This window comes from Gopherus flavomarginatus, chromosome 8 (assembly GCF_025201925.1).
Source record: "Gopherus flavomarginatus isolate rGopFla2 chromosome 8, rGopFla2.mat.asm, whole genome shotgun sequence".
Classification (NCBI taxonomy): domain Eukaryota; kingdom Metazoa; phylum Chordata; order Testudines; family Testudinidae; genus Gopherus; species Gopherus flavomarginatus.
Window position 1 is genome coordinate 63,711,237 of NC_066624.1, and position 25,320 is coordinate 63,736,556.

At 38.0% G+C, this 25,320-nt stretch overlaps 1 protein-coding gene across 1 annotated transcript in view; it reads left to right on the forward strand.

The window, feature by feature from the left end:
• The window catches only part of TRA2B (transformer 2 beta homolog), a 34,399-nt gene extending 10,159 nt beyond the window's left edge, over positions 1-24,240 (forward strand). The window contains exons 2-9 of the mRNA XM_050965659.1: positions 7-140; positions 11,551-11,713; positions 13,121-13,309; positions 16,395-16,510; positions 17,881-17,964; positions 21,318-21,380; positions 22,699-22,772; positions 23,676-24,240. Of these exons, the coding sequence (XP_050821616.1) occupies positions 7-140; positions 11,551-11,713; positions 13,121-13,309; positions 16,395-16,510; positions 17,881-17,964; positions 21,318-21,380; positions 22,699-22,772; positions 23,676-23,686 (834 nt within the window). The 3' untranslated portion in view covers positions 23,687-24,240. The remainder of the gene's footprint in view (positions 1-6; positions 141-11,550; positions 11,714-13,120; positions 13,310-16,394; positions 16,511-17,880; positions 17,965-21,317; positions 21,381-22,698; positions 22,773-23,675) is intronic.
• Positions 24,241-25,320: the final 1,080 nt, after the last annotated feature.

The window sequence follows — 25,320 nt, forward strand, 5'->3', positions numbered from 1 at the left end:
ATGCAGGAATCCCGTTCTGCTTCCAGAAGCGGAAGTGCTCATGGGTCCGGCAAGTCTGCAAGGCACACTCCTGCAAGATCTCGATCCAAGGAGGACTCCAGGCGATCCAGGTCAAAATCTAGATCCAGGTCTGAATCAAGGTGAGTTTACCTTCAACACAGACATGTCTGTCTGAATTTGTTTTGATAGTGGTGGGGTGGAAACTAATCAAGCTAAGCCTGAATCTGGCACCAAAGGTTTAAAACAGACCTACAGAAGATTTGAGTAAAAACAATCTTGTGCCATTTCAGTTGCTGTATGACACAAAAATAAGTGTGAGATGTGAAGACTCTTGCTTTTCTTTCAACCTCAGGTATATCAAGTTAACTCTTACATTTTTTTTTTCCTGGAATATCTTCTGCAGTCTTTTCATGTATGAGCTCACCCCTTCATTTAGGGGATTTGTGTGTTATCAGTTTAACAAAATATTTCCTGTGTCTCAAATATTATGCCATTTATAGTTAAATGTCATCAAACTGCTAAATGGTCTGACTAAAACTCCTTCCCCTCTCTCTTGACTCTTATGATGTCATTGTATTAGTTCATCAGTCACCATTGCATCTTCCATGCCACATGGCCTGAATTCAAGATTTAAATACAAAAGCAAAGAAGGGAGATTGGGGGAGGTAGGTTTTACAAACGACACACCTTTCAGACTGTCTTAAAAGAGATACCTTTTAATGTATTAAAAACACAATTCCCAATTTTTTTCGTCTTTCTTTAATGTACATAAAGGTGGCTTATTGTACAGTGTTTTATAATTCCCTTTTCCATAGTTATAATTTTTTAGTAGTAACCTGTTCAGAGGATCTGCTTGTATGTTCCCACCCAAAAAACATGGAGCATGATTTGCTCCTACTGATAACAAATATCCAGCTTGCTCAAGTGCATTAATACAGCCTCATCATATGTACTTGCATAATACACTTGACAAGTGTAAAGCAAGTGATAACGTTAGTACAATAAACTGAAAAGATTATTTTTAAAATTCCCTGAGAGCTTTTTAAGACTTCTCAAAGACTGGGGTTGAGGGAGTAATCTGTATATATTACTGCTGTTTCAAACTACTCATGCATGTTGCTAGGTTCTAAATTTAATTATAAACACTCCAGGGGAAGACTTGGGTGTCACTGAGCAGAGGTGGTTTTCATTGAGCTGTTCACATGTGCTTTTATACAGTAAAAAAAGGTTAGTGTTAGCCTGTATAAAGAATTAATAGAAAAAATATGAAAACATGCCGTTATGTATATCAGTGGTACATCTTTGCCTGGAATACTGTTCTGGTGACTCTGCAACAAAAAAACAAATGAAAAATGTTCAAAGAGGAGCAACAAAATGCTTAGGGGTGTGGAGAGGTTCTATATGAGAAGTTTATTTCTTCTCTGAAGAGTCCAATAAGGTGACATGATATATGTGTACAAAATAATGAATAGCATATAGTGGTAAGTCCTGCACTCCTGTTTACTGTAATAAAACAAGGGAGTATCAAACGAAATTGAAAAGCAAAATGAGAACTCCTCTTTACACAGTTTATAATTAATCTGTGAAATTCATTGCCATGGGAGATCTGAGGACAACAGGAGGATTCAAAAAAGGCTTAGATATTCTAATGGATAAGAACATCAGTTAATTTGCATTTTGTTGTACATTAACAAGTAGCCAAATGTTGACAGGAACTAATATAACTTTTGGGACTTACTGAGTTTTAATAGTTGATACTGCAGCTTTAATGTTGCCATGGTATTAGCTTTTAATCTTGTGGCTTTTAAAGAAAATAAGAAATTAATAACTGTGTGATCTTCCCAAGCTCAAAGCATTATAATGGAATTTATAATTTCATCAGCCTACTGGCTTTACAGTATGTCCCCTCTCTCATTGGGAGCTTTTGACCACTGTGGCTTCATGAATTTAGAGCAGAGGCACCTGTAATAAACTATAAATGCCTTGAACTGGAAATACTCAATTTGCAGAGTTTATGAACTCCTCTGGGTTAACCATCTAACTTGAGCAGAATTACAGCTGTCTCTTAAGGTGTGTTTGGGACCCAAGGTACATACATTCCATTTCCAGCTTTGTCAGATTTTGAACATGGTCATGGGCAAGTCATTTTAAATGTGATTCTGGTCAGAAACTAAACAGTCCTACAAACTTAGCTTTAGTTCTGAGAGTTAGACTGGGTTCTTTCTGACACACCAGTAAAAGAGAGGCGATAATCTGATAATGCACAAAATTATAATTGTGCAATTTCATTGTCTTCGAATGGTGCTCTTTGACACCTGTATGAACAAAATGCCTTCAGCTGGTTTGTACAAGCGTGTATGATTGGTGCTAAGGCCGTATCTATACAAAATTAGATCTATTTAACTATGTTGCTAGAGTTGTGAAATTTCGTGCCCTGAGCATTGTGGTTAGGTTGACCCAACCCCAGTGTAGATATGGCTACAGCCTGTCAGATTAACTCTTATCAGCGTTCTCAACTGGGGTGCACGTACACCTAGGGGAACACAGAGGTCTTCTGGGATTTTCAGTTCCTCTAGATATTTGCCTAGTTTTACAATAGACTATATAAAAAGCACTAGCAAAATCTAAAAACTAATATTTCATACAGACAAAATGAGAGAGCAATTTTTCAGTAATAGTGTGCAGTGACATTTTTGTATTTGTCTGGTTTTGTAAGCAAGTAGTTAAGACAAATCAGACTCCTGAAAGGGGTACAGTAGTTTGGAAAGGTTGAGAACTACATCACCAGAAGAACTTGTGGCTGTGCTGCTGCAGCATAGACATGCCATTAGTAAACAGTTCTGAGCACCGGATTTTTGGCTTTCTTGGCATTGCAGTGTGACCATAATAAAAGCAAAGTGGGTGTACATAAGCAACACGTCTGTTATAAGACAGGAGTTTTTCAGGTCAGTGGTCCATATTGTCCAATGATGTACAGCTCATTCTTTGAAGAGGGTTAACTCCATTGTTAATTATGGTCTGTGGGCTCGCATATATGATTAGGATTAAATACTCTCTCGACCTGCAGAACTTCCAAAGATCAGGGTAGAATATGGCATTCGTGTAGTAACCAGAGGTCTAGTTACTAACCCTTATTTGTTCAGTACCATAGTCTCACATTCAGTGAGAAAGCATGCTCATAAATTTGACCACCATTATTTCTGCCCTTTGTTGCTTTCTCTAGTCTCCATTGTTTCTTGCCCTCTTCTGTTTCCCATCTTCTTTCCTCTGGATTTTCATCTCCACAGCAACTTCTGAAATGCACCCCCATGTAGGATTCACTGCCTACCCTCTTCCCAGCTTCATGGACTAAATTGTGATCCCATTTGTTAACATTAATTTGATATTGGGATGCTAATTCGAGAGCTCTTTGGGACTAATTTAAAAATTGCTTCAAATTTAATTTGCAGAATAAATGTCATGTGCGTGGGTGGTTGCACAGTCCTGATCTATTCTGATATCCTGCCACAGACTGTGGATACTGCTAGATGCTTCAGAAGAAGATGCAAAAAACCTGTTATTAAGGAAATTTCTTTCTAACCTGACAATTCGTGGTTGAATTATGCCCTGAAGCATGATTTTTTTATTTTTTTTTTTTCAAGGTGATTGTAGCATATTCCCATCTGTAAGATTCTCTTCAGGTGGTTCAGCTTTGGGAAATTTCTAGAAAAGCAGTGCTTTCTGGGACCACCTCAGCACTCCCTAGCGGTACTGAGTGTTCAGAGAAAAGGTTATGAAGTTGTGTGCTTCCCATCTACCTTGGCTTTTTTCCTCCTCTGGCAAGCGGCAGGTGAAGGGAATGGTGTTGTCCATGCCAGAACTTTTTTCTTTGATTCCTTAAGAATTTTTTGTGGGTGAGACTTTAAATTATTTAAGTGGTTTCTCTGGCCTTGTGTAGCTAGATTGCCATACTGGCTCTGAGGCTGTTGCATCATGTACTTTCGGGATCTTAAAGATTCAGAGAACATCCTACTTGAAGCAGCACATCTTAGTCTGTGTTTTCTTGCTGTCAGATGCGCGCACCCCTGCTGCCTAATGCCTCTCAAAGCTATTTCCTGAGCTGGTTTTTGACATGCCAGGTCTTCATACTTCAGGCATGTGAACATAGGCACACCTGGGTCTAGGCTTTCCTTATAGGGTTCTGATCTGTCTTGTGCTCAGCCTTATTCTTCTGAGAGACAGGATAGAATGTAGTCTTCTTTTTGAAGCTCCCTGAAGTGGGAGATGCAGAATCCATGGCACTCAGAACTGGCACTTTTTGCTTGCTTCAGATTGACTCAACAGTCTATTCATGTTTGTGGGGCACGTTTGTTGCCAGATAAGAGACAGAGGAAACTGAGTCTGGTGCCAATGACTTCAGGGGTGTCTCTGCCCTAGTAGGAGCCTTATGTTGACTCTGGATTCCTTGTTGCCAATTTGTTTTAACTTAGCCAGAGGCTTTCTAGGCTAACTGCCATCAAGCGCAGAAGCAAGAAGTAAAGTTTAGAGCGGCTTTGTGCCAGGTGACTCAAATATCAAATCTCCAAATTTTGATACAAAATTACTAAAGATAGTTAAGACCCAGGCAGACTGCAAAGAGCTACAAAAGGATCTCTCAAAACTGAGTGACTGGGCAACAAAATGGCAGATGAAATGTAATATTGATGATAAATGCAAAGTAATGCGCATTGGAAAGCATAATCCCAACTATACATATAAAATGATGGGGATCTCAAGAAACATCTTGGAGTCATTGTGGACAGTTCTCTGAAAACATCCACTCAATGTGCACTGGCAGTCAAAGTGAACAGAATGCTGGGAATAATTAAGAAAGGAATAGATAAGACAGAAAATATCATGTTTCCTCTATATAAATCCATGGTACTCCTACACCTTGAATACTGTGTGCAGATGTCACCCTATCTCAAAAAAGATACATTGGAATTAGAAAAGGTTCAGAAAATGGCAACAAAAATGATTAGGGGTATGGAATGGCTTCCATATGAGGAGAGATTAATTAAGACTGGGACTTTCCGGCTTGGAAAAGGCTAAGGGGAGATGTGATTGAAGTATGTAAAATCATGACTTGTGTAGAGAAAGTAGATAAGGAAGTGTTTACTACTTCTTATAACACGAACTAGGAGTCACCAAATGAAATTAAGAGTTAGCAGGTTTAAAACAAAAGGAAGTGTTTCTTCACACAACCCACAGTCAGTCTGTAGAACTCCTTGCCAGAGGATGTTATGAAGGCCAAGACCATAACCAGGTTCAAAAAAGAACTGGATAAATTCATGGAGGATAGGTCCATCAATGGCTATTAGCCAGGGTGGGCAGGAATGGTGTCCCTAGCCTCTATTTGCCAGAAGCTGGGAATGAGCGACGGGATGAATCGCTTGATGATTACCTGTTCTGTTCATTCCCTCTGGGGCACCTGGCATTGGCCACTGTCAGAAGACAGGAAACTGGGCTAGATGAAGCCTTGGTCTGACCAATTAGGGCCATTCTTATGTAAATCCACAACACTCAAGGAGTGGGCAGCACATGAGCAGATCAGAGGCCTTAATTTCAAAGGCATATCTAGCTCTTCCAGTGAATGCTGATCCCTGTTACTTCTGGCTCTCCCTTTCACGGTGCTGTTCCCTTGGTATTGATACCCCCTCTGCAATCTGTACAGTGACTATTGCTCTCTGTAGAGATCCATTAGGATCCTTCCTTTGCATCTGGAGAATTTACCAGTCTTCTGATTCATAATCATGGTTCTCGAGGGCTCTCAGTCAGCCTAGGGGTCATATAGTATGGACATGGAGACTTTTTCTGGATCATTCAGGCTTTGGCTTTTGGGAAGATGGGGAATGGGATGACACTTTTTCTCTTAGACACCAATTGGGCCGCCTTCTCCAGGGCAATGCAGGTTTGTTGGGGAAACTTTGATGTAGAACCCCTTTTCCTGTCCCCATTTATCTCCATGTTGTCAAGGATCTCTGTCCTCTTTCTGAAGGCCAGAGGCTCATAAGAACTTGCTTTTTTTTGTTCATCCTGTGAGAGAGAAAAGTACATTGCATTTTAATCTCTACCCCTAACTGACGACATGATGATCTGTCGGATTCAAATGGAGAGGAAGCAGGCAATGATTTCAAATGATTCTCTGCTACTGATGATGAAACTAAGTCTTCAGATTCTACAATCATGTCTACACCTTTGTCACTTCCTAATGACTGCAGACTATTTTGAGACTTGTTGATAGTGATAGTGGCATCAGAACTGGAAGTCACCACAACCCAAGAGAAGGCTCATCTTCTTTTGTTGTGTTACATTGAAAGATTGCTCTGCTTGACAATGATAGCTTGTTGAACCTTGATTGAGATATCAGACAACCCCAGCCTCTGCACCAGTTGTCACCAAGAAGGCAGATTATTTGCACTGGGTCCTGCAACAGGGATCCCTCTATGCCTTCCGCACCTGATTCCTGGTTGTCTCCGCAGATATCAGTAACGTTAGGGGTTCAAGAGTTTCCCAGGGTGGACTTGATTTAAATCAATTTGATTTAAATCACTAGTCAGGAAGATTTGATTTAAACATGGGTTTCTACATAAAAGTGCATTTTGTTGGTTGCTATGACCTTAATACAGATTCTTCACAACTCAGAGATGTAGGTTTCATTTTTAGAAGGTACACACTATACATTTTTAAAGTGATTTATTTTGAAAACTTTTCAGATTAGTTTTACAGCTATATCAGAAAATGAATGATTGGTTATTTCATTTACCAAAGGTAGTTGAAGCAGATAGTTCACCTCCTAATAGCTTCATATATATCTCCAATTCAACAGGTTAATCATTAATATTTGGAGGATTTTTTTGCCGTGCTGTATTAGGAGAACATCACCAGACAGACATTTAAATTGTTTTATTTCACTAAAACAATAATGCTATGTATTCTGGATATTTTTTCTTCAACAGAAAACATAATTTAACAAAACAAGCATGATTTTTTAAATTTATTTAAACATTTAATTTTTTTAAAATCAGGTTTGTTTTTATTAAGATTGAGTAAAATAGTTAAATGAAATATTTAAAAAAAAAAATTAACTGTTAGCCAGGTCAACATGAGAAACTTAAAATACTGGCTTCTGCAGCTAATGCAGTAGTCTTCACCTTCATTTTCCTGTTTGTTCATAATCTGGAAAAGAAAAGCAAGCTTTCCTGGTTTTTCAGGTCCCATATGATTTCTCACTTTCTACACTGGCAGAAGAAGCTACTGGTCTTACAAGAGAGATTATCATTTCAACAGTCTCTGAATCCAAGTGCTTAACTGACTTCCACCAGTTCACTGATGTGACTTTTTAAAAACATCATCAGCAAACATATATTTCTTGAATGATTCACCCTAAGTTCTGAAATTTATTATAGTAGGCATTATGGAGGGATGATTGCTGGATGTCCATGTCCTGGCCAACTCTCCTCCTTCAGCAGTTAAGGTTTGACCCTGGTATCGAGTATTGAGAATATTTGCAAGACAATGAGTTGGAGATAGTGCTTGTCCCATTCATTTTTTTTAAGGCTTGTAATTTAACTCTGTCATTGCATATTTGTCTTTTAAGATCTTACTCAGTTCCTTCCAGACTTCAGCAGTATCAGCAATAAAACTATTTCCCTGCAGTTTCTTTGAGGCTACAGAAATAAACTTCAGAGTACTCAGCATGTGTTCAACATTTGTCGTGAACCCAATGTTGAGAACTTTGGCTGTGACAGTGCCATCTGTTTTTTCACAATTTTGTTCACAAACTGTCATCAGATTAGGCCAGTTCTTGAAAACTCAAAACAGTCCACTATTGAGTTCCATCACACATCTTGTGGGGGAGTTACCTTGGTTCCTCCCACTTTTTTCAGAGCAGCTGCTGCAAAATGGTTGTTAACGGAAGTTTTTTAACAAATTCAACAACATTAGCCTTTATTTCTGGCACCTCCTAGCCAAAGACTTCAGAGTTCATCAAATGAGCGCTGCAACCGTGTGTTGTCAGCTTGGGACTCTTTCTCCTAAACTTCTCATCTTGGATACATTTCCAGCATTGTCTGTGACCAAGCTGCATACTAGACATCTGAATTTTTTTCAGTTTGTTATAGCTTTTACTGCTACTTCTTGTAAGTATTCTGCTGTGTGTGCATTTCCTGATGTATCAGTTGTTTCTGTAAGGAAGACATTCCCTTCTTCTGTTGTCACACAAGCACATACAACAGAATCATTATGGACATTGCTCCATCTGTCAAGATTCGGGTTAACAATTTTACCATCTAGACCTTTTGCACGCTGCTCAGTTTCTCTTTCATACGCTTGATCCAGCAATTTTCCTGTGACATCTGCTCTGTTTGGTGTACTGTATCCTGGTTTTAATGACTGAACCATGTTAATGAAGTGTGGGTTCTCAATCATATGGAAAGGAGAGTTTGTTGCATAAACAAACCGGGCAATTTTTTCATCTATTACCTTTTTTTGTAATCTTCTGGTTCTTATCACAAACTTATCTGTTTCTGGATGATGGAGACTTCTTCCTTTTTTGCGCTACACGTGATAACTGGCTATGTGACTTTCATGATGTGACTGAAACACTATCATTGGCAGATAACTCTAAAGCTATATAAAATGATGGTGACCTTGAAGGTGGATAGTCTTCAGAATTCTATATGTTGAGCATGGATTCTCCTAAACAAAATAAGTCAATGCAGTTATTTAATTATTACCATACAGCTCATTTAATATTACTCATTGCATTCACTGACAATCAGTACTACTTTAAGGGAGAAATTTATAAAAGGGAAGATTTGCCTATTTCAACTTTTTATTTATCATAATTGCATCTAAAATGATAATACCATAGAGTAACAACTATATTTTTTTGCTCAAACATGAGAAATCAAGACTCTTCCAGAAGGAAGACAGGCAGTTCTTAAGAAAGAAGTATGAAATAAAAGTTTACCAACCTGAAGATCCTGCATGTTCAGACATGTTCCTTTCATCTTCAACGCAGCTTCCTCCTGAGAAGGAGCACTTCTCATGATGTTTCATTCAGGCAACCAGGTCTTGCATTTCTTTGTTGCACTGTTTGCATTTTGCATGCATGCCTGTTTTACCCACAGGTGGAGGAACTTCATTAAAATATTCCCAAACTGCATCTCTTTTATGGGCCTGCTGCCAGTATAGGTTTTTTTCCCTTCTAGTGAGAGAATGGTATGATAGATAGATCTCAAATCAATGAAGGCTACACTCAGAAAGACCTAAAGACTTTTGGAATATGCTGCTCAACCAGTTATACTTTTTTTCTTCTACTGCTTCTCTCTTCCTCTCACATTTATCTCCAGACTACTACTTCTCCTTGTCCAGATCTATTCCGCCCCCAACAATTTTAGAAAGAGGTAAGGGATTGACTCCATGTACATACATTTGTAGAGGAACAATAGGGTTGAGGTCTTTTCTCACTGCTATATTATTTATTTATTTATTTATTTATTTATTTAAAATATTTTTCCTATTAATAGCAAAAAATATCTCTGGAGACACAAATTTGCAGTTTGAGAACTGCAAAACTAAGCATCTCTGATAGTGCTCGTTCTAGAAGATACTGAGTCCCATTGGGTAGATAGAAAGATTAACCTAAATCTGTACAGAAGCCCCTTGAACCTCAGAACATTGGGTCCCTAATTCATGAACTGTTAGAACTCATTTACAAACCTTTTCTTAAACATTACAATAATACATTGTCTCATACTGTAGAATTTGAATTTATAATCCCTATTCCATGATGAAATACATTATAGCTCAAAGATATCTTAATTAAGAGATATCTTTAGGTAGGTTTTTTCCTCAAAAAGCATTTTATCAAAAAAATCCAATTTAAATCAAAATTCCAGGAAGCTTGACTTGGCATTCTCCATGTCACCAATGATTAAGGTATTTTGATATCAATTGCCGGTTTGGAATCAGGTATTCTCTTTTCTTGACCCATCTTCCCAGTGCCCATTAAGACTGTAACTGATGAGTCACTCTGTTCCAGGGCATGCACTCCATGCTTTCTGTATACCGTCAGATAAGTCAGAACTCTGACATTGGGCATTGTCAACTGAGCTTATATCGAGTTATCTTGCTTGTTGGTTTAGTCACAAGCCAAAGTAGGAAACCTTCCTTTTTTTTAATGGCAAGCTTTGCATAGAAATAAAACTCCAAAAGAAAGTGTAGATCTGCAGCAGCATCTAAGGGGTTGTTCCAACTTGAACAAAGTTAGCTCTCTCCTCCCCCCGCCATTGTCTTTTAGATGAAGGGTATTACTTCTAGAATCTATCTTCGTTGCCCCTTCCCCAGAAGTCTCTGCAGCTGAAGAGTATAAATTCACTTGAAACAAAGGTGAAGTTTGGCTTTTTTTTTCTTTTTTCAACATTAATCCAGTTTCAAATTTGACAAGTTGCCCAGTAGTCTAGACTCATTTTGCATTTCCTTTAGTCCCTTCTTGACCTCTGTCCTTTTGAAGATTGAGTCACAAAAGGGAATATGCAGAGACTACTATGAAGAGAGGTTGACCATCAGCTTCTATTCTTCAAGGGTGTTACTCAACTACAAATTCATTAAACATTGCTGTTGAGGTGTCAAGTAAGGTAATATGCTGACTCCTATGTTAGCGTAGACATGGACAGGTTGTGGTCAGCACTATGTTAAGCTAATTCCCTGCTTAGTTAAGTTCTAACACAAGACAAAGCTCAAGGAATGTTACCTGGCTTCATCGCTCAACTTCCCTCTTAGTTAACAGTTCAGCTGTTTTAAGAGCTCTAGAAGGTTTAATGGAAGGAATTAAAGCAGATTGGGATTGCACAGCTTCTTATGATCTCCAAATAGTCAGTGCTGAAAGAGGGCATTTGCACTGTCCCAACAAGCACTGCCTTTCCAGAAAGGTTCCAGAAACTCTGTTGCACAGGGGGTCCCTACCACAAGTGTTACCGTATAATGGCAACACTTAGAACGATGGTTAGTGGTGAGTTTTAATTGCTAGAGTAACTGGATGTTCTCATACTCAATATAAATGTCTAATCTTTTTCAGCTCCCACTTAGCTCTTTATCTTAATGCCTTTTGGCCAAGTGCTGCATGGTTGTTTTATATTGTGAAGATTATTTCCTTACAGTTCTTAAAGTAGCTGTTTTTCAGCTTCATTAGGTATCCCCTTGTATTGATAAATAGGAATACCTGGTATATCTTTCAATGTTGAGGTTGAAGTGGAGTTTGGAATTCTGTTTTTGCAATGGAAATTATATGGGGGCCTGCTATAGTGGTGAATACCCTAAAGTAATCTAATCTGAGTATAAAGATTGAGTTGAGAAACTTGAGAACTGGTGATGAAATAGGTACTTGTACTACATCTTGTAGGGCAATACAACATGACTTTTAAGTTATCCATTTTCTGTTTATAGGTAATTTTTGATTTCCTCATGTTAATGTGTAGTTGCAACATGGTAACCCCTCAGAAGTAACTTAGTTCTTTCTCTGCACAGATCTAGGTCAAGGAGGAGTTCTCGTAGACACTATACAAGATCACGCTCTCGTTCCCGCTCTCACAGGAGGTCCCGGAGCAGGTCTTATAGTCGGGATTATCGACGACGACACAGTCACAGCCATTCTCCTATGTCTACTCGTAGGCGTCATGTTGGAAACAGGGTAAGACTGTTACTTTAACACATTGGGATTGTTAAATGTAGCTGTTGGTGGGTGTATTGCAATTTTCAATCTGTTTGTCCTTCCCCTTTAACTAAGGAATCTATAAAAGCAATCTGCTTCTTGGATTTGGAAACTAAATTTAATCTTCATGGTGTTCTACATTAATAAAAATTCACAGCAAAACATGAGACGTTTGTTTGTAACTATAAATTACCACATTTTAAATGTTATGTTATGATGACTTGAATAATTTCTGGAAGAAAATTGTGATCTTAGGTATTTGTAAGTTTTTTGTCTTGTGTGTGTTCTGTTTAACGTACTGAAGTACGAGTTACCCACTCATCATAATGTTTGGATCTTCAGATATTTCTTATTTGATCACATTTGAGCTTGTAATTTTTGAAGTTTCACAGTGCTTACAGTAACTTAAGGTGCCTGTTCACTGAAAGTTGTACGTTAATGTAGATATTTTTCTAAACAAATGTTGACTGACTATTAGCACACAATTAATTAATTAATATGGTGGTAGTTCTCTGTTAAACAGGTCTGACAATTACCTTTTTTGTAGGTTTCAGAATTAATAAACTAGATTTGTTGCATCAGTCTCTTGAAATACACAGCATTTTGTCATAGATTCAGGCACCTTAAACCCTGAAGCTTTCTATTAAAATCTTTTAAAGGGTACAGTCAAAGTTGATAGGCCCTTTAATTTATCTACCTTGTTTGCAAAGTCCATGTAATTTTTGTTGCCAAACAAATGCTTTTTTTCTTGTACTTAAAAAAGCGACTAATACAGTCCTGATTCAAGAACATCCCTACAATAACAAATAAGTATATATACCCACTCGAGATAAAATATTCAGTAAAGAAATAGGCTTAATTTTTTAGTTTCCAAAGTTTCCTAATCAGGACACTTGGGGGGGGGGGGGGGGGGGGGGGGGGGGCGGGAGGAATTGGGGAATGAAAACTGCCTTGATGTCTTCATTAAACAAAAACAAATTAGCTTGACTAAAAAGTCATGTTCATTCTCAACCCTCTAAAATGAGGAATAAAATAAATGCCAAACTACTCCAATATAGAGGTGCTCGCAGACCAATATACAGATATTCGTATTCACCAGTCAGCACCCTAGTCTGTGTATAGACTATTGGACGCTTCCAAACAGTCCCCACTACGAAGTTTGGCATGGTAATTGTGTGCTCCTCTTGAGGTGAGAAATGCAAAACATGTTTTTGTGAAAGCTAAGTCTGAAGATTTGTTTCTAACACATATCTGTTGTAAGTAAAACTAGCTTCTTAGATAGCAGTAGATTTTTCTGTCTTGAAGTCATGCCAGATCAACTCACGTTTATAAAGTCACTGTATTGCTAAAAGTTTGAAAGGAGAAACTTTTTTTTTATTCTTCTAGGCAAATCCTGACCCAAACTGTTGTCTCGGTGTGTTTGGATTGAGTCTGTACACCACAGAAAGGGACCTGAGAGAAGTGTTCTCCAAGTATGGCCCAATTGCTGATGTTTCCATTGTGTATGACCAGCAGTCTCGGCGTTCAAGAGGATTTGCATTTGTGTATTTTGAAAATGTTGATGATGCAAAGGAGGTAAGCTGGAATATATAATGCTTTTAAAATTTGCAATTCCCAACTGTTAAAAACTTATTCCTGTATAACTAGTACATAGCCCTGTAAAATGTAATTTATTTTTTTTTAAAACTGTGTTTGAGACAGTGTAGAAAAGGAATTAAGGTACAGTATTCATTAATACTTGAAACTGCTATAATGAAAATATGCACCTGAACAAAAACAGCAATCTTGGAAGCATTGGCATTTGTTTTCTGTAGTCTATTAACGATTCTTCAAAATAACTGACGGACTTATTAATGTATTTACTCGAACTGATTTGACCAATTGGTTAAAAGGCAAGCGTCTGAAAGAAATGATTTAGTGATAACTCTTTCAAATACCACAGGTTAAAATTTCAGTAAATTTCAGGTCAGTTGAGCCCTGTGTTGGTGAGAAATAAATAATTCCACATAGCTGGTTATGTGTGTTTGACCAAAGCTGCTTTTTCCTGCTGGTTGTTGCATTTCACTAGTGCTGTTTATATGAATATAATTGTAAATTGCTTTGTGATCCTCTGGGATGAATGAAACACTATTTTAGTATTTAAATCAACTGAATGGAGGATTTTAATTTGTAATCAGGCTTACAAACCAGTTAACTTTTAATTCTGAATTTTGAAATAGATGAGATATTTAAACTCTCGCCTGTTGTGCATTTGACTTTGGATGTAGGTCTTGACAAATGGGTAAATGTATGATAATCTTAAAACAATATTTTAAAAGGTTTATATGGTTTTAGTTTTTATATTAGCATAATTAATCAAATATGTGCCCAAAGTCACAATCATATTGTGTTTTTTAAAATACACATTGAAGCAATATTTATTATTGACATTTGAAATACACCTTTTCAGAGTGCTTGGAGACTAGAACCTGACCATGGCAGTTAGACTATTAATGTTGCCCATACTTTCACCTCCAGCTGTGTAACTTACACATATCCCAGAAGACTAACTCTATTCATCATATAAGAGCTGTAAGCCATCTTGAGGAATTATTAGATCCTGTCCCTTGTTGGTATCTCAGCACAAAATAAAGATGTGAGTTATGCTTTAAACAAAAATACAAGGTAAATCTCTCCAGTTGTACCAGAGTTACCTTCTTAAATACAAACTGAATTTGAAGATGTGTGTACGGCTACCTGAAGCAAATTACTGGGACCGCCAACACATTGGTTGTAATGATCGCAGTTGGCAAATGGATCCAGTACAAGATTTGCTTTGATGAAACATGCATTAGGAAAGTAGCCTTTCAGAAGAAGTGGATGCTACCTATAGAGCCTCCAGACAAGCAGTAAAGAAGGCAAGAAGCCTAGCTTTGGATACACTGTATAATGAGATGCACAACTTCTCAGTTTGCCAAAAAGAAAATATATATGATCTCATGGACAAGAAACAAAAGGAAGATGACAAAGTGAACACACCATTCATAAAGGATGCAGGGGTCTTGTATGTAACTGACAGCAAAAATTCTGGGGGTCTACTTAATGTGCTTTATCCTTTATATGCTGTATTGTCATATGAAGCAATAATTAGGAATATAGATTCTTTTGAGGTCTGCCCACAGGTCACCTGGAAAAGCAGCAGGTCCAGATGAAGCGATGGTGGAAATGATCAAAGCCTTGAGAGAGGCTGGGGTACATTGGCTCACACACATTCTGCACTCTGTGAAGAAAAGATAATTCCATATTGGTACCGATATACAAACACAAAAGTGACCTACACAACTGTTTGAAGCTTCTGTGCCTCTGTGTGAAACTGAGTATCATAGCTGCATTCTCTGAACTGTGTAGCCCATTTAAGGAATAAAGCAGTTTGGCTTTAGAAAAGGAAAATAGTGTATTCATTGGCAGACAGTTGATGATAGAGAAGCTGGAAGAAAATATATAGCCTGGTTCATTGGTTGGGCTTTTCTGTTGTGTGGTTTTTTTGTTGTGTGGTGGTTTTTTGTGTTTTGTTTTGTTGTTTAGAGAGAGAGCATCTGGCAAAATACGTACATGACTGCTGGTGCATCTCTAATTCTATGAGGTACTGGAAGATCTTGTCCAGATGGTGATGGGTTTGTATGAGGGTTCCATGACAAAAGAGCCAGTTGCCCTTCAGTGTTTCAAGGAAGGCTTCAAGGTGAAGGTTGGACTCCACCAGGGATTAGTGCTTAGTTCATTACTATTCATAATTGTGAGACTTCATAGGTAAGTAAATCCATATTGAAGGTTGTATGAAGATCTATACAAATTAAATTTTGCTAATGGCCGATGGTGAGGAAGATTTGGTCCAGGCAATTGATGCTGGCAATAGGGAACTAAAAAACTATATAGTGTCAAAATGAGTAAACGAGAGAAATCACGTGGGTGACTTGCTCAGAACTACGACAGATGAACATCAACACTGAGGGCCAGCACCTAAATCAGGTGGTATCTGTGTTTATCTGGTGGGGCTGGTTAGTGACAAATAGAGAAATCAGAGAACCATAACCAAGACAGCTGAGCATGGGGGAAGTCTGGTGCCAGGTAAATGGAGTGACTTCTAATAAATGAATGCGCAGATTGTTTATGAGGCAACTATAGAAAACCATGATAAGACCGGCTCTTCTGTGTGGATCAGAGAGATGGGTAACCAAAGAGAGGCACTTGAGAAGACTTGAAGTTATTGAAATGAGATGTTTGAGGGGAGACCTTGGAGGACCACATGTGGAATTATGTCATCAGGCATGAAACCAAGGTTTGCGGTATCTGAGAGAAGCTATTAAAGAAGCTGAGAAGGCATCAGCATGTACAAAGATGTATGAAAGCCATCCCATTAGGGAGACATCTGAGACTAGAGTTTCCGGGCTGAGAACAAGAGGACAGCCAAGTAAACGGTGGATGGACTGTAAGGGAGGATGAAGTGGATATGGAGCAAGCATTGGACTGGCAAACTTGGAAAAGACAGATCAACGATACAACCCCAGCTAGTTGGGAAAGAAGGAGAAGTAGTCGATAGAAACCTGTGTTAGCAGTTATTAAGCTGAAGTTAATCTGTTTGCAGTTAAAACTATCTAAATCATGATTGTTTCACTCCATATAGGCTAAAGAGCGTGCCAATGGAATGGAACTTGATGGGAGAAGAATCCGGGTAGATTTCTCCATAACAAAAAGGCCGCACACCCCTACACCTGGAATCTACATGGGGAGACCAACTTAGTAAGTTACTTCAGAAATTGAGTAGTACAAGTGGCATAAAGGAAATGCACATTTAGTTTGCCAAGTAATCTTCTTTTTATTTTGCAAAATTATCTGTGCTTTTGCAGGAATTCTGTATCAACACAATCCTGATTTTTGTTTAATGTCCCAGACTTCCAAAAGTACACATGCAACTCTTGGTATATGGGCATAAAATAGTAGTGCACCTTGATTTGTGTATTTGCACCAAATGTTAAAATGAGCCAGTCAACATTGCGGCTACATATCAAACAACATTGTCAGGAAAAAATGTAATCTAAAAAATCTATTTTCAGATAAAGCAACCTTTAAAATGTCAAATGATGGCACTTATTAGCAAAGTAACTGCCATTCAGTTTATGAAAATGACAAACTTATGTAGTTGTCGTTGAAGCAAATTCCATAACTTTTATTTAATCCTTACTTGTGGGTAGCCCTCAAAGGTTGTATGCTTCTTCCAACTGTGAAAAGTCGAGATGCATTTGTGTACAATAATTTAGTGACTTGTAACTTTTTTCTGTTTACATAACCATAAATAGAAATAAAACTACATGAACTTTTTTCACTTACTGGTAATACAACACTTGAATGCTTTTTTAAAAAACCTGATGCACCAAAAATGCATCAATGTCAGTACTTTGTATCTACCTGTCTAATGTTCCTTAATTTAGTCAGTTCTTAACTTGCTTCCAGTTGGCAGATGTGTCTTGTCCAGATCTATCAGCATAATTGTTTTCCGTGGGAAATGGTGCCTGGAAAACCAAGAGGGAGTGGGCAGTTGGAGGCCAACAGTAGGAGAAGCCATACATACCCAGAAATGTTAAACTTGTAGCTTTAAATCTGAGCTTGCGATCTAAAAAGCTTGCATTAAAAATTTTGGTTTCATACCATCAGAAGCACATGAGAACTAAGATCTCATGTTGAAAGACTTGAAGAAAACATTTTTGTCGGTTGACAGCTTTTTTGAGAAGTCAGTTTAGTAGCTGTGTAACTAAAACTGTTTTTGTATGTTTTAAGTCACTACTGTGGGTTGGACTAGATGGCCTCCCAAGGTCTCTTCCAACTCTCATCTTCTATGATACTGGGCTCACTGAGGAAAAATCCTTCCAGAAGGGACTCCCTCCCACCCCACCCCGCGAAAGTTACAAATAGGTGAAAGATGTCTTAGAAAAGAATTTCTCCTGCCATATTTAAACTTAGTGTTCATGTCAAAAAGTTACATCCAGATTAAGTTTGCAGTTACACTTCCTGACTACCTTATTTGAAGATTCCTACAGTACTATTAGCTCAGCCAGGCTTGCCTGTAGGCAGTATTTTATATTTTTGTAACTTTGTTTCACTGTTCCATGCAGTGGCAGCTCCCGACGAAGAGATTACTATGACAGAGGGTATGACAGAGGATATGATGATCGTGAATATTACAGCAGATCTTATAGGTGAGCCACTAGTAACAAATACCAAAATGTGTGCAGATCACCTTGGGCTAGAATTTCTCTTGAATCTCCTGCTTTTTGGAAGTAAATTATTTGCATTTCTTTTTAACTTATTAAATGTTAGAACTCTACCTTTTGAAACTCATTTGAAGTCACTATTCTACAACCAAGTTCTAGTTTTGAAATCTTTGGTCTTTACTGCAAATAATTGTTGTTTGCTATCTGTTGTTTGTGATGTACAGCCAGTGTGACAGACAGATCAGAATTTAGTTTGAATGAGATCTTATTTCAACATAAATAGTCCATAATGCTGTACTTACATGTATATCTGTATAATTTCAATAGCTTAATAGTGTCTATGCTGTGACTACTTCAGCTTTAAGAGCAAGCACGCATACACACCTCTTCTGTACGCTGGCCCAAAAAGGGAAGAAAAAAAATCTCCAAGAGACAGCAGTGGTGAAAGAACTAGTATAGACCTCTGCCACTTGCGTTTTCCCATCTGGTGGTCTAGCCATGCTCTGGAGAAACGTAGTCAATACAGTGGTAAAAATAGCAGTGACCACCAATGCTCAAAGTTATTGCCACTTGGAGTACAGCAGTGGAAGATTTATTTTGAAAGTTAGAGTGTACATCTATCCTATGAAAATGTAACACAGCCTTTCTACAAAACGGAGGGCAGTCGTATTTCACGGCTTCATATCTATCAGCTAACTCCTTGGCACCCATAGTTAGATTTTCCTGTTGTAAAGCCTGTTATGCACAACAGTTGCTTCAGGATCCAACACAGTGACTAACTGTAGGAAATGAGAAGATAAAACAAATTAAGGGTGAAAGTGAAACCTTAGGCAGTGCTGAATTGTAGATAAAACTCTGTAGAATGCAGGGGTAGTGTAGGAACTTTGGAGTCTATGATATAGATAAAAGGGTAGAGGGCAACTGTTTAAAGTGGCAGTGCTAACGAGGCTTAATAGCAGTTTCATTTTGCAGAGGATTTAAGTCTGACAAACCTAGCGTGGTTGTACTTCACGTGACTGAGAGTTCATAGTTAACATATGTTGGCATAGATAAATTGTAAAACTGTTTGAAATTTATTTAAAACACACATGAATATAGCCAGTTGGCGGTGGTCTTGATGAAAAATGTCATGTTACATCTGAATTTTCAGATTGGTCGCATGAACAAAGTTGGACCACGTAACAGTCAAGACACAATTTAAATGTTAAGCTAATATCAAGTAGTTCATTTTCTTCGTTTGTATTTTAATGACTTCCTATCATCAGGCCTGAGGCAGATTTTGTGCAGTTATGAGGTTTTAAAACTTTTATTCCTTAGCTGTCGCTCCTTCTAGGACAACCGTACTTTATCTCCTTCTCTATCTAACCATACCTACTCTCCATTGTATCTCATCTGAGCAATAGTGCTTACAGCCCTGTCAGCAGCGGTGGATACAGACAAAGGCATTTCATCATACAGAAATTTTTATAACCTCACAATATCAACCAAAATTTATAAGTCGTACACATTCCCCACATCTCCATATATTCATCTTCCTATCTACTGTTTTCTCCTCCCCTTTACCTGTTACATACACTCTTGTTCTAGAAGTGTCATGCTTTTAGAACAGAAATGCTTGGCAAGAATACAGGAACTCACCTTATGTAATTTCAACAAACTGTCTGGGCCTCAATCTTTCCACCTACCCTGACTTAAAAATAAGCAGGTAGCTTTTGGATTTTAACTTGTTCTGCAGCATATTTACAGCCTTTATCATAATTGAAGCTCAGGCGAAGCCACAATCTTACTTCCGGTGTCTGGATGTTTAAGAATCTACCAGTTGTCCTTATAGCTGAAATGCCTTCTCTTTTTGACGTGTTAGAACTTAACTCCCTCACACTATTTGTTTGTTTATTTGTACTGTATTACCATAGTGCCTAGAAACCCTAGTTGTGGAGCAGGTCCCTATTGTGTTAAGGAAATGTACTCTCGCCTAGCCAGGTCTTATGGAACTAGGAGTGTTGTCACAAATTAAGTAATATAAATCACATTTTTGCTGCAAGCAGACACTAATTACATACATTGGTGCTGTACTAGTCTTTAGAAAAAATAGTAAGGAATTCCTAATTAGAAATATTCAGTATGTAGTCTCCTTTCCTGCCTGCCTCTCACTGGAAGTGTTAATTTTTATCATTTTGCTTCTGGCCTTTGAGAAGTAAAGCTAAAGGTTTTTGAATATCCACTTATCCCTTCTTCTTTTCCCCTCCCCCCCCACCCCCACCCCCACCCCCACCCCCAATCCTCTGTAATCCAAATTACAAGATAACTGGCCTTCTCCCAGGGAAACCAGTCAAGTGGCTTTGTCTACAATCTACGTCTTCACTCTAAGATGTTGTCTGGTGATGACTCCTAGTTTGACCATGTAGCCACCTGCTCAGCCTTCGACATCTCCATGTCACTCTTTTCCATTAGGCCCAAAGGATCAGTGTGAAAGAGCAGAGTTGTGGCCCCATCTATGCCGCAAATAAGCGCTGAGATTGCAGTGATGAGCAGGGGCAGAGAGGAAAGCAGAATGGACAGACCTATGTTAGACTACCTATGTAACTTCAAACAGAAAAATTATCAAAATAGTGTGTTCATTCCAAAGTAATCAACTCCTTATTTTTCTAACATTTCCTTCCTTTCCTGCTTCCTTCCCTCATTTGAGTCTTGTCTAGAACTTCAATTATAATGTCTCTGGACCAGAGACCATATCTTGTTTGCATTGCAAGACACCTGGCATGTTTGTAGATGGTATACAATATATAATGTTTACAGTATATTTTATTTGGCTACCCTATACTACATCCCCACTACATAATTAAGACAATTTCATTAAAATAATGAGAATTTTACTAGCTCATGCGTGAAATCCTATTATGAAAATGAACTGATCTTATTTGTCTCATTTCAAAATATAAGTACTGCTCCTTGGTGAGTGAGCAAGTACAAATTTTTGCACAGAGTAGTGTGACTGCATTTTGCTTCAATTTAAAATGGAAGATCATCTCAAACTGCTGCTACCTGGAGGATAGGAAATTATAACGGACAATATTGGTAAACCGGACCATGAGACTTCCTCAACTTTCCCAGACACTGTGATTTTTGCCAAGCCATGCTTGGCATGGTACACAAATGAACTGTGATGAGACAGGTAGCTCACACTTACACAATGCAGCAAATTTTATTTAGGTATTTTCTTGTCTTTCCTGTGTGATCCAACTGTAGTTTTATATTCAATATAACACTTTGTTTTCCTTGTTTCATACGTTTGAAAATAATAAAGTGCGAAAAAAGTTATTTTGCTTCTGTCTTCACAGAGGAGGTGGTGGTGGAGGAGGAGGAGGATGGAGAGCTGCCCAGGACAGGGATCAGATCTACAGGTATACTTGGATAGGATTTAATATCCAAAGAACAGTAGAAATGTTCATGAAACAGCCTGCCTAAGAAATTCAAACAGCTGAGGCCTAATGTACATCTAAAAGCATTAAAAGAAAGTGGAATAGTCACTGGTGAACAAATACAATTCTTCAGCAAGCCACAGAACTCATTAAAACAAAAGGCCACCAGGTTAAAATTATATAGGTTGGTGATAACATAAGCTGGTGATTGAGTTTACACATAGAAAATTCACAATCTGCCAAAGAGTTAGGAATTTTTCAGTTACTCTTAAACTATTCTGTGGACTTCAGTGCTGGGGGACAGGACCCAATGGGGGGGAAAAAGCAAATGTAGAGAGCCTTGATTTGAGGGGCCTGGCTAACTTTTGACCAGCCCAGAGATTGCAGCTGTTGATGTTAACTATTCATCTCCAAATAAATATTTAAATTAGAAACAAATCTAAAATAAGAGGTATTGGTTTGTTGCTTATCATATGGCATGCTGTTTGATTACACATAAGATTAATGTTTCTCAGTCTCTGAATATTTAATAGGCCAAAAATTAACATTGGCATTACTCATGGTTTGTTTTTTAAAATATAAAATGAAACCTTTTCTCTGGAAATATTAAGTACCTCAAGCTTGCTTTCTTCACACTATAGCTTTTATAGGCATGCAGTCACCCAGCACACAGTGAACCTGTGGAACTCATTTCCGGGGGATGTGAAGGCTAAAAGTATAACTAGATTCAAAAAAGAATGGGAAAAGTTCCGGGAGCTTAGGTTCATCAATGGCTAGTAGCCAAGATGGTCAGGGACAAACCTCATGCTGTTAGTGTACTTATGTGGCTGGTTGCCAGGTCCTGGGACTGGACAACAGGGAGTGGATCACTCAATGATTGCCCTGCTTTGTTCATTACCTCTAAAGCATCCGGCGCTGTTGGAGGACAGGATACTTGGCCACATGGACCATTGGTGTGACCCCATATGGCCATTATGTGCTAGTACCTTTACTGACTTTTAGGTAGCTTCTATCAATACAGTATACAGATGCTCCTGTGTCAGCTCAGCAATGTGTGGTTTTCAGTGAATCAACTGCCAGTTAAGAACGTTGCACAGGTAGCTGCAGTGCATGTGTGACAGGATTAACCTTAAATTTCTGGTGACCACTTTTCATGAGATGTACACTAATCATGAGCAATTGGGGTGTCGAAGGAGAATTAAAATATGGTATTTCTTGGTATCATTTGAATTTGTGTATATCAGTGTTAATTACTTTGAAACCTGAATTAGCTTAATTATCATGTTAATCTTTTCCACAGGAGAAGATCACCATCCCCATACTACAGCCGAGGAGGTTACAGATCTCGCTCCAGGTCTCGATCCTATTCACCTCGTAAGTCTTGTTTTAGAATTGGCTGTCATTGATTGGATGATGACTTCCATGTAGAAAAAAAAATTGAGCTTGACTACTGGAACTTTAATATTCTCACCATCTAGTTTAATGCCTCTTGGGGAAAAAAGAGTTCTCCAAGCAAGTGACCACCTTTTAAGGACAAGGCAAATGTCAGTTTTACTCTTGTCTCCTTGCCATACGTAACTTTCCTTTTAAAAACTCCATGGGAGACCCAGCTACACCATATTGCCATGTCACGGATAACATTTTGGTTATGCTCAAAATCAAATGATCAGTCCCGTCAGAGGCTAACATGTTGTAACTGAGTTTCCCAACACAGTATCTTCTATAGGACAGATAACACTTTTTAAATTAATCTGAGATTAAAGTCAGAGTTATGGCTTTTGTATTAGTAGTATTTAATATCAAAACGTTGCTAAAATGAGGGCTTCTTTCTGGAGTATCTCACTATATCTGCACATATTCTGGAGAAGTGTTTATATGGGTAAGTTCTGTTTAAAATAGAATGCCATTAATTTATTTTTACTTGGTCATAAGGGATACATGTTAGTGATGTTCCACATTCTTTGCTAATAAACATGGAAACATCCTTCTGCTGTACATAGTAATCTGCGTTGTATCTGTCCTTTCTCAGTACCTTGAAACACTGGTCCTCCATATGTCAAGTGTCTCAGGACTTGCTTACACAGGGAAGATCAGTGCTATAGTTAATACTGGTAAATTTCCCTATGCAGACAAGCCCTTAGCTCTTGAATTTATGTTACCCACATAAAAATCTGTGATCACAGATGTTGAAAGGCTTTGACTGATATTATTTTTAAAGATTTTGTCTATTAGTTATTACGAAATCAATTAATGTATCTTTACTTTTTCCTCTTTCAGGTCGCTATTAAAACATGAAGTGTAGAGGAATTTCTAACTACAGCCCTTGAGCTGGGATCACAGATATGTGGACAATATTTTTATTGTCTGTTCTGTTTAAAAAGTGAGCAGTGCCTAGGGAATAGGTGACTTTTACACCTTTTTATGAAGACTACTTTTTGGTGAAGTTAAAATGCTGTTTCATTCTGCATATCTGTGTAGTTTGGTGCTTTGTTCAAAGTTGTGTTTTTGAAAGGAGTATGTTTTGCATGTATTTTTTTAGTCAGAATTTTGACTGCTGAAAGGTTTCTATTATACAAAACTGTTCATTTAAAATTTTTTCTACTGATTCCAGGATATTCTGAAGATCAAACCTGTGTAAAATGCTTTCAAATAGTAAAAAATAATAAACAGTTTGATTTTTACTTCCCAAATCTTATGCATAGCCAAAGTAATCTGTTCCTCCAATTCTCAAATTCAATCGCTAATTAACTAAGAGAAAAGCCAGTCATCGCCCTTCTCCACAGCCTGCCAGAATATGCATAGTATGAAGCCCATTAATAAAAAGTTGTTTATACTGCTTTTATCTGGACAAAAGTTATTTTTACAAAATCGCTCAAAATGCTCATCTAAGGGTCCAACTAGTCAAGCCTTATGTGTAACTTGTACACTAGCAGGAGGGAAGGGTAAGTTGAATGGTATTGTATACTCGGAGAAGGCTTTTTTATAAATTACATATGGTAATGTTTGAGCTTTCAGTTGGCTGTCATGAGGTGACATAATACATTCTACACCTTCTAATATGTTATATCTGAAGGCTTGTGAATGAGAGCATGTGCTTTATTGGGACTGGGCAGGGAATGGATTTCACTGGAATAGACGACACTTACACAACTAATGGGCTTACAAACTCTGAGGCACTCATCTGTGAGGTTTTCACTTACCAAAGGTAACCAACTGAACTGTTTTGATTCTTAAAAATGGAATTATTCCTTGAAAATGTAGCTTTTGTAATACTTCAGGGATTTGCATAAACTTTTAAAATCTCTGAAGTATTGGAGACCATGAATGTACAAAACTAGCAAACTAGTTCCCTACTTTCTCAAACTGCAAAGTAGCTTTCCTACCACTCTTCTGTTTACTAAAGTGTTTTTTTTTGTTTGGTTTTTTGTCTGCTACACTGCTTGCCATCAGTGGATTTCTCACCCATTCACAAGTAGGAAGGGCAGCATATGACGTACTTATGAGGTGGGGAACTTAAAGAATCAATACCACCAGGAAGGAAAAGAGAAATATGTGGGGATAGGAAGGTAAAACAAGAATGAAAATGTAGAGAAGGTGGCAACTATACTGAGTGGCTTTCTTAGCTTTATCCTGAGAAAGTTCCTGTAGGAGTGATCAGCGCAAAGTAAGACCACAATCTCACTCTTTTGGGGTTAAATCACAAAGTTTTACTCCAAACTTGCTTTTATAGATTTTTAAGGCCAGAAGGGATCTCCTGCTTAACATAGGCCAAAGAATTTCACCCAGTCAGTCCTGCGTCAGACCCTTATCTTGTGATTGAGTTAGGGAATTGTCTTTAGAAATAGACATCCAATCTTGATTTAAAGACTTGAAGTGATGGAGAATCTAACAGTGTTCCAGAGATTTATTACCCTCACTTGAA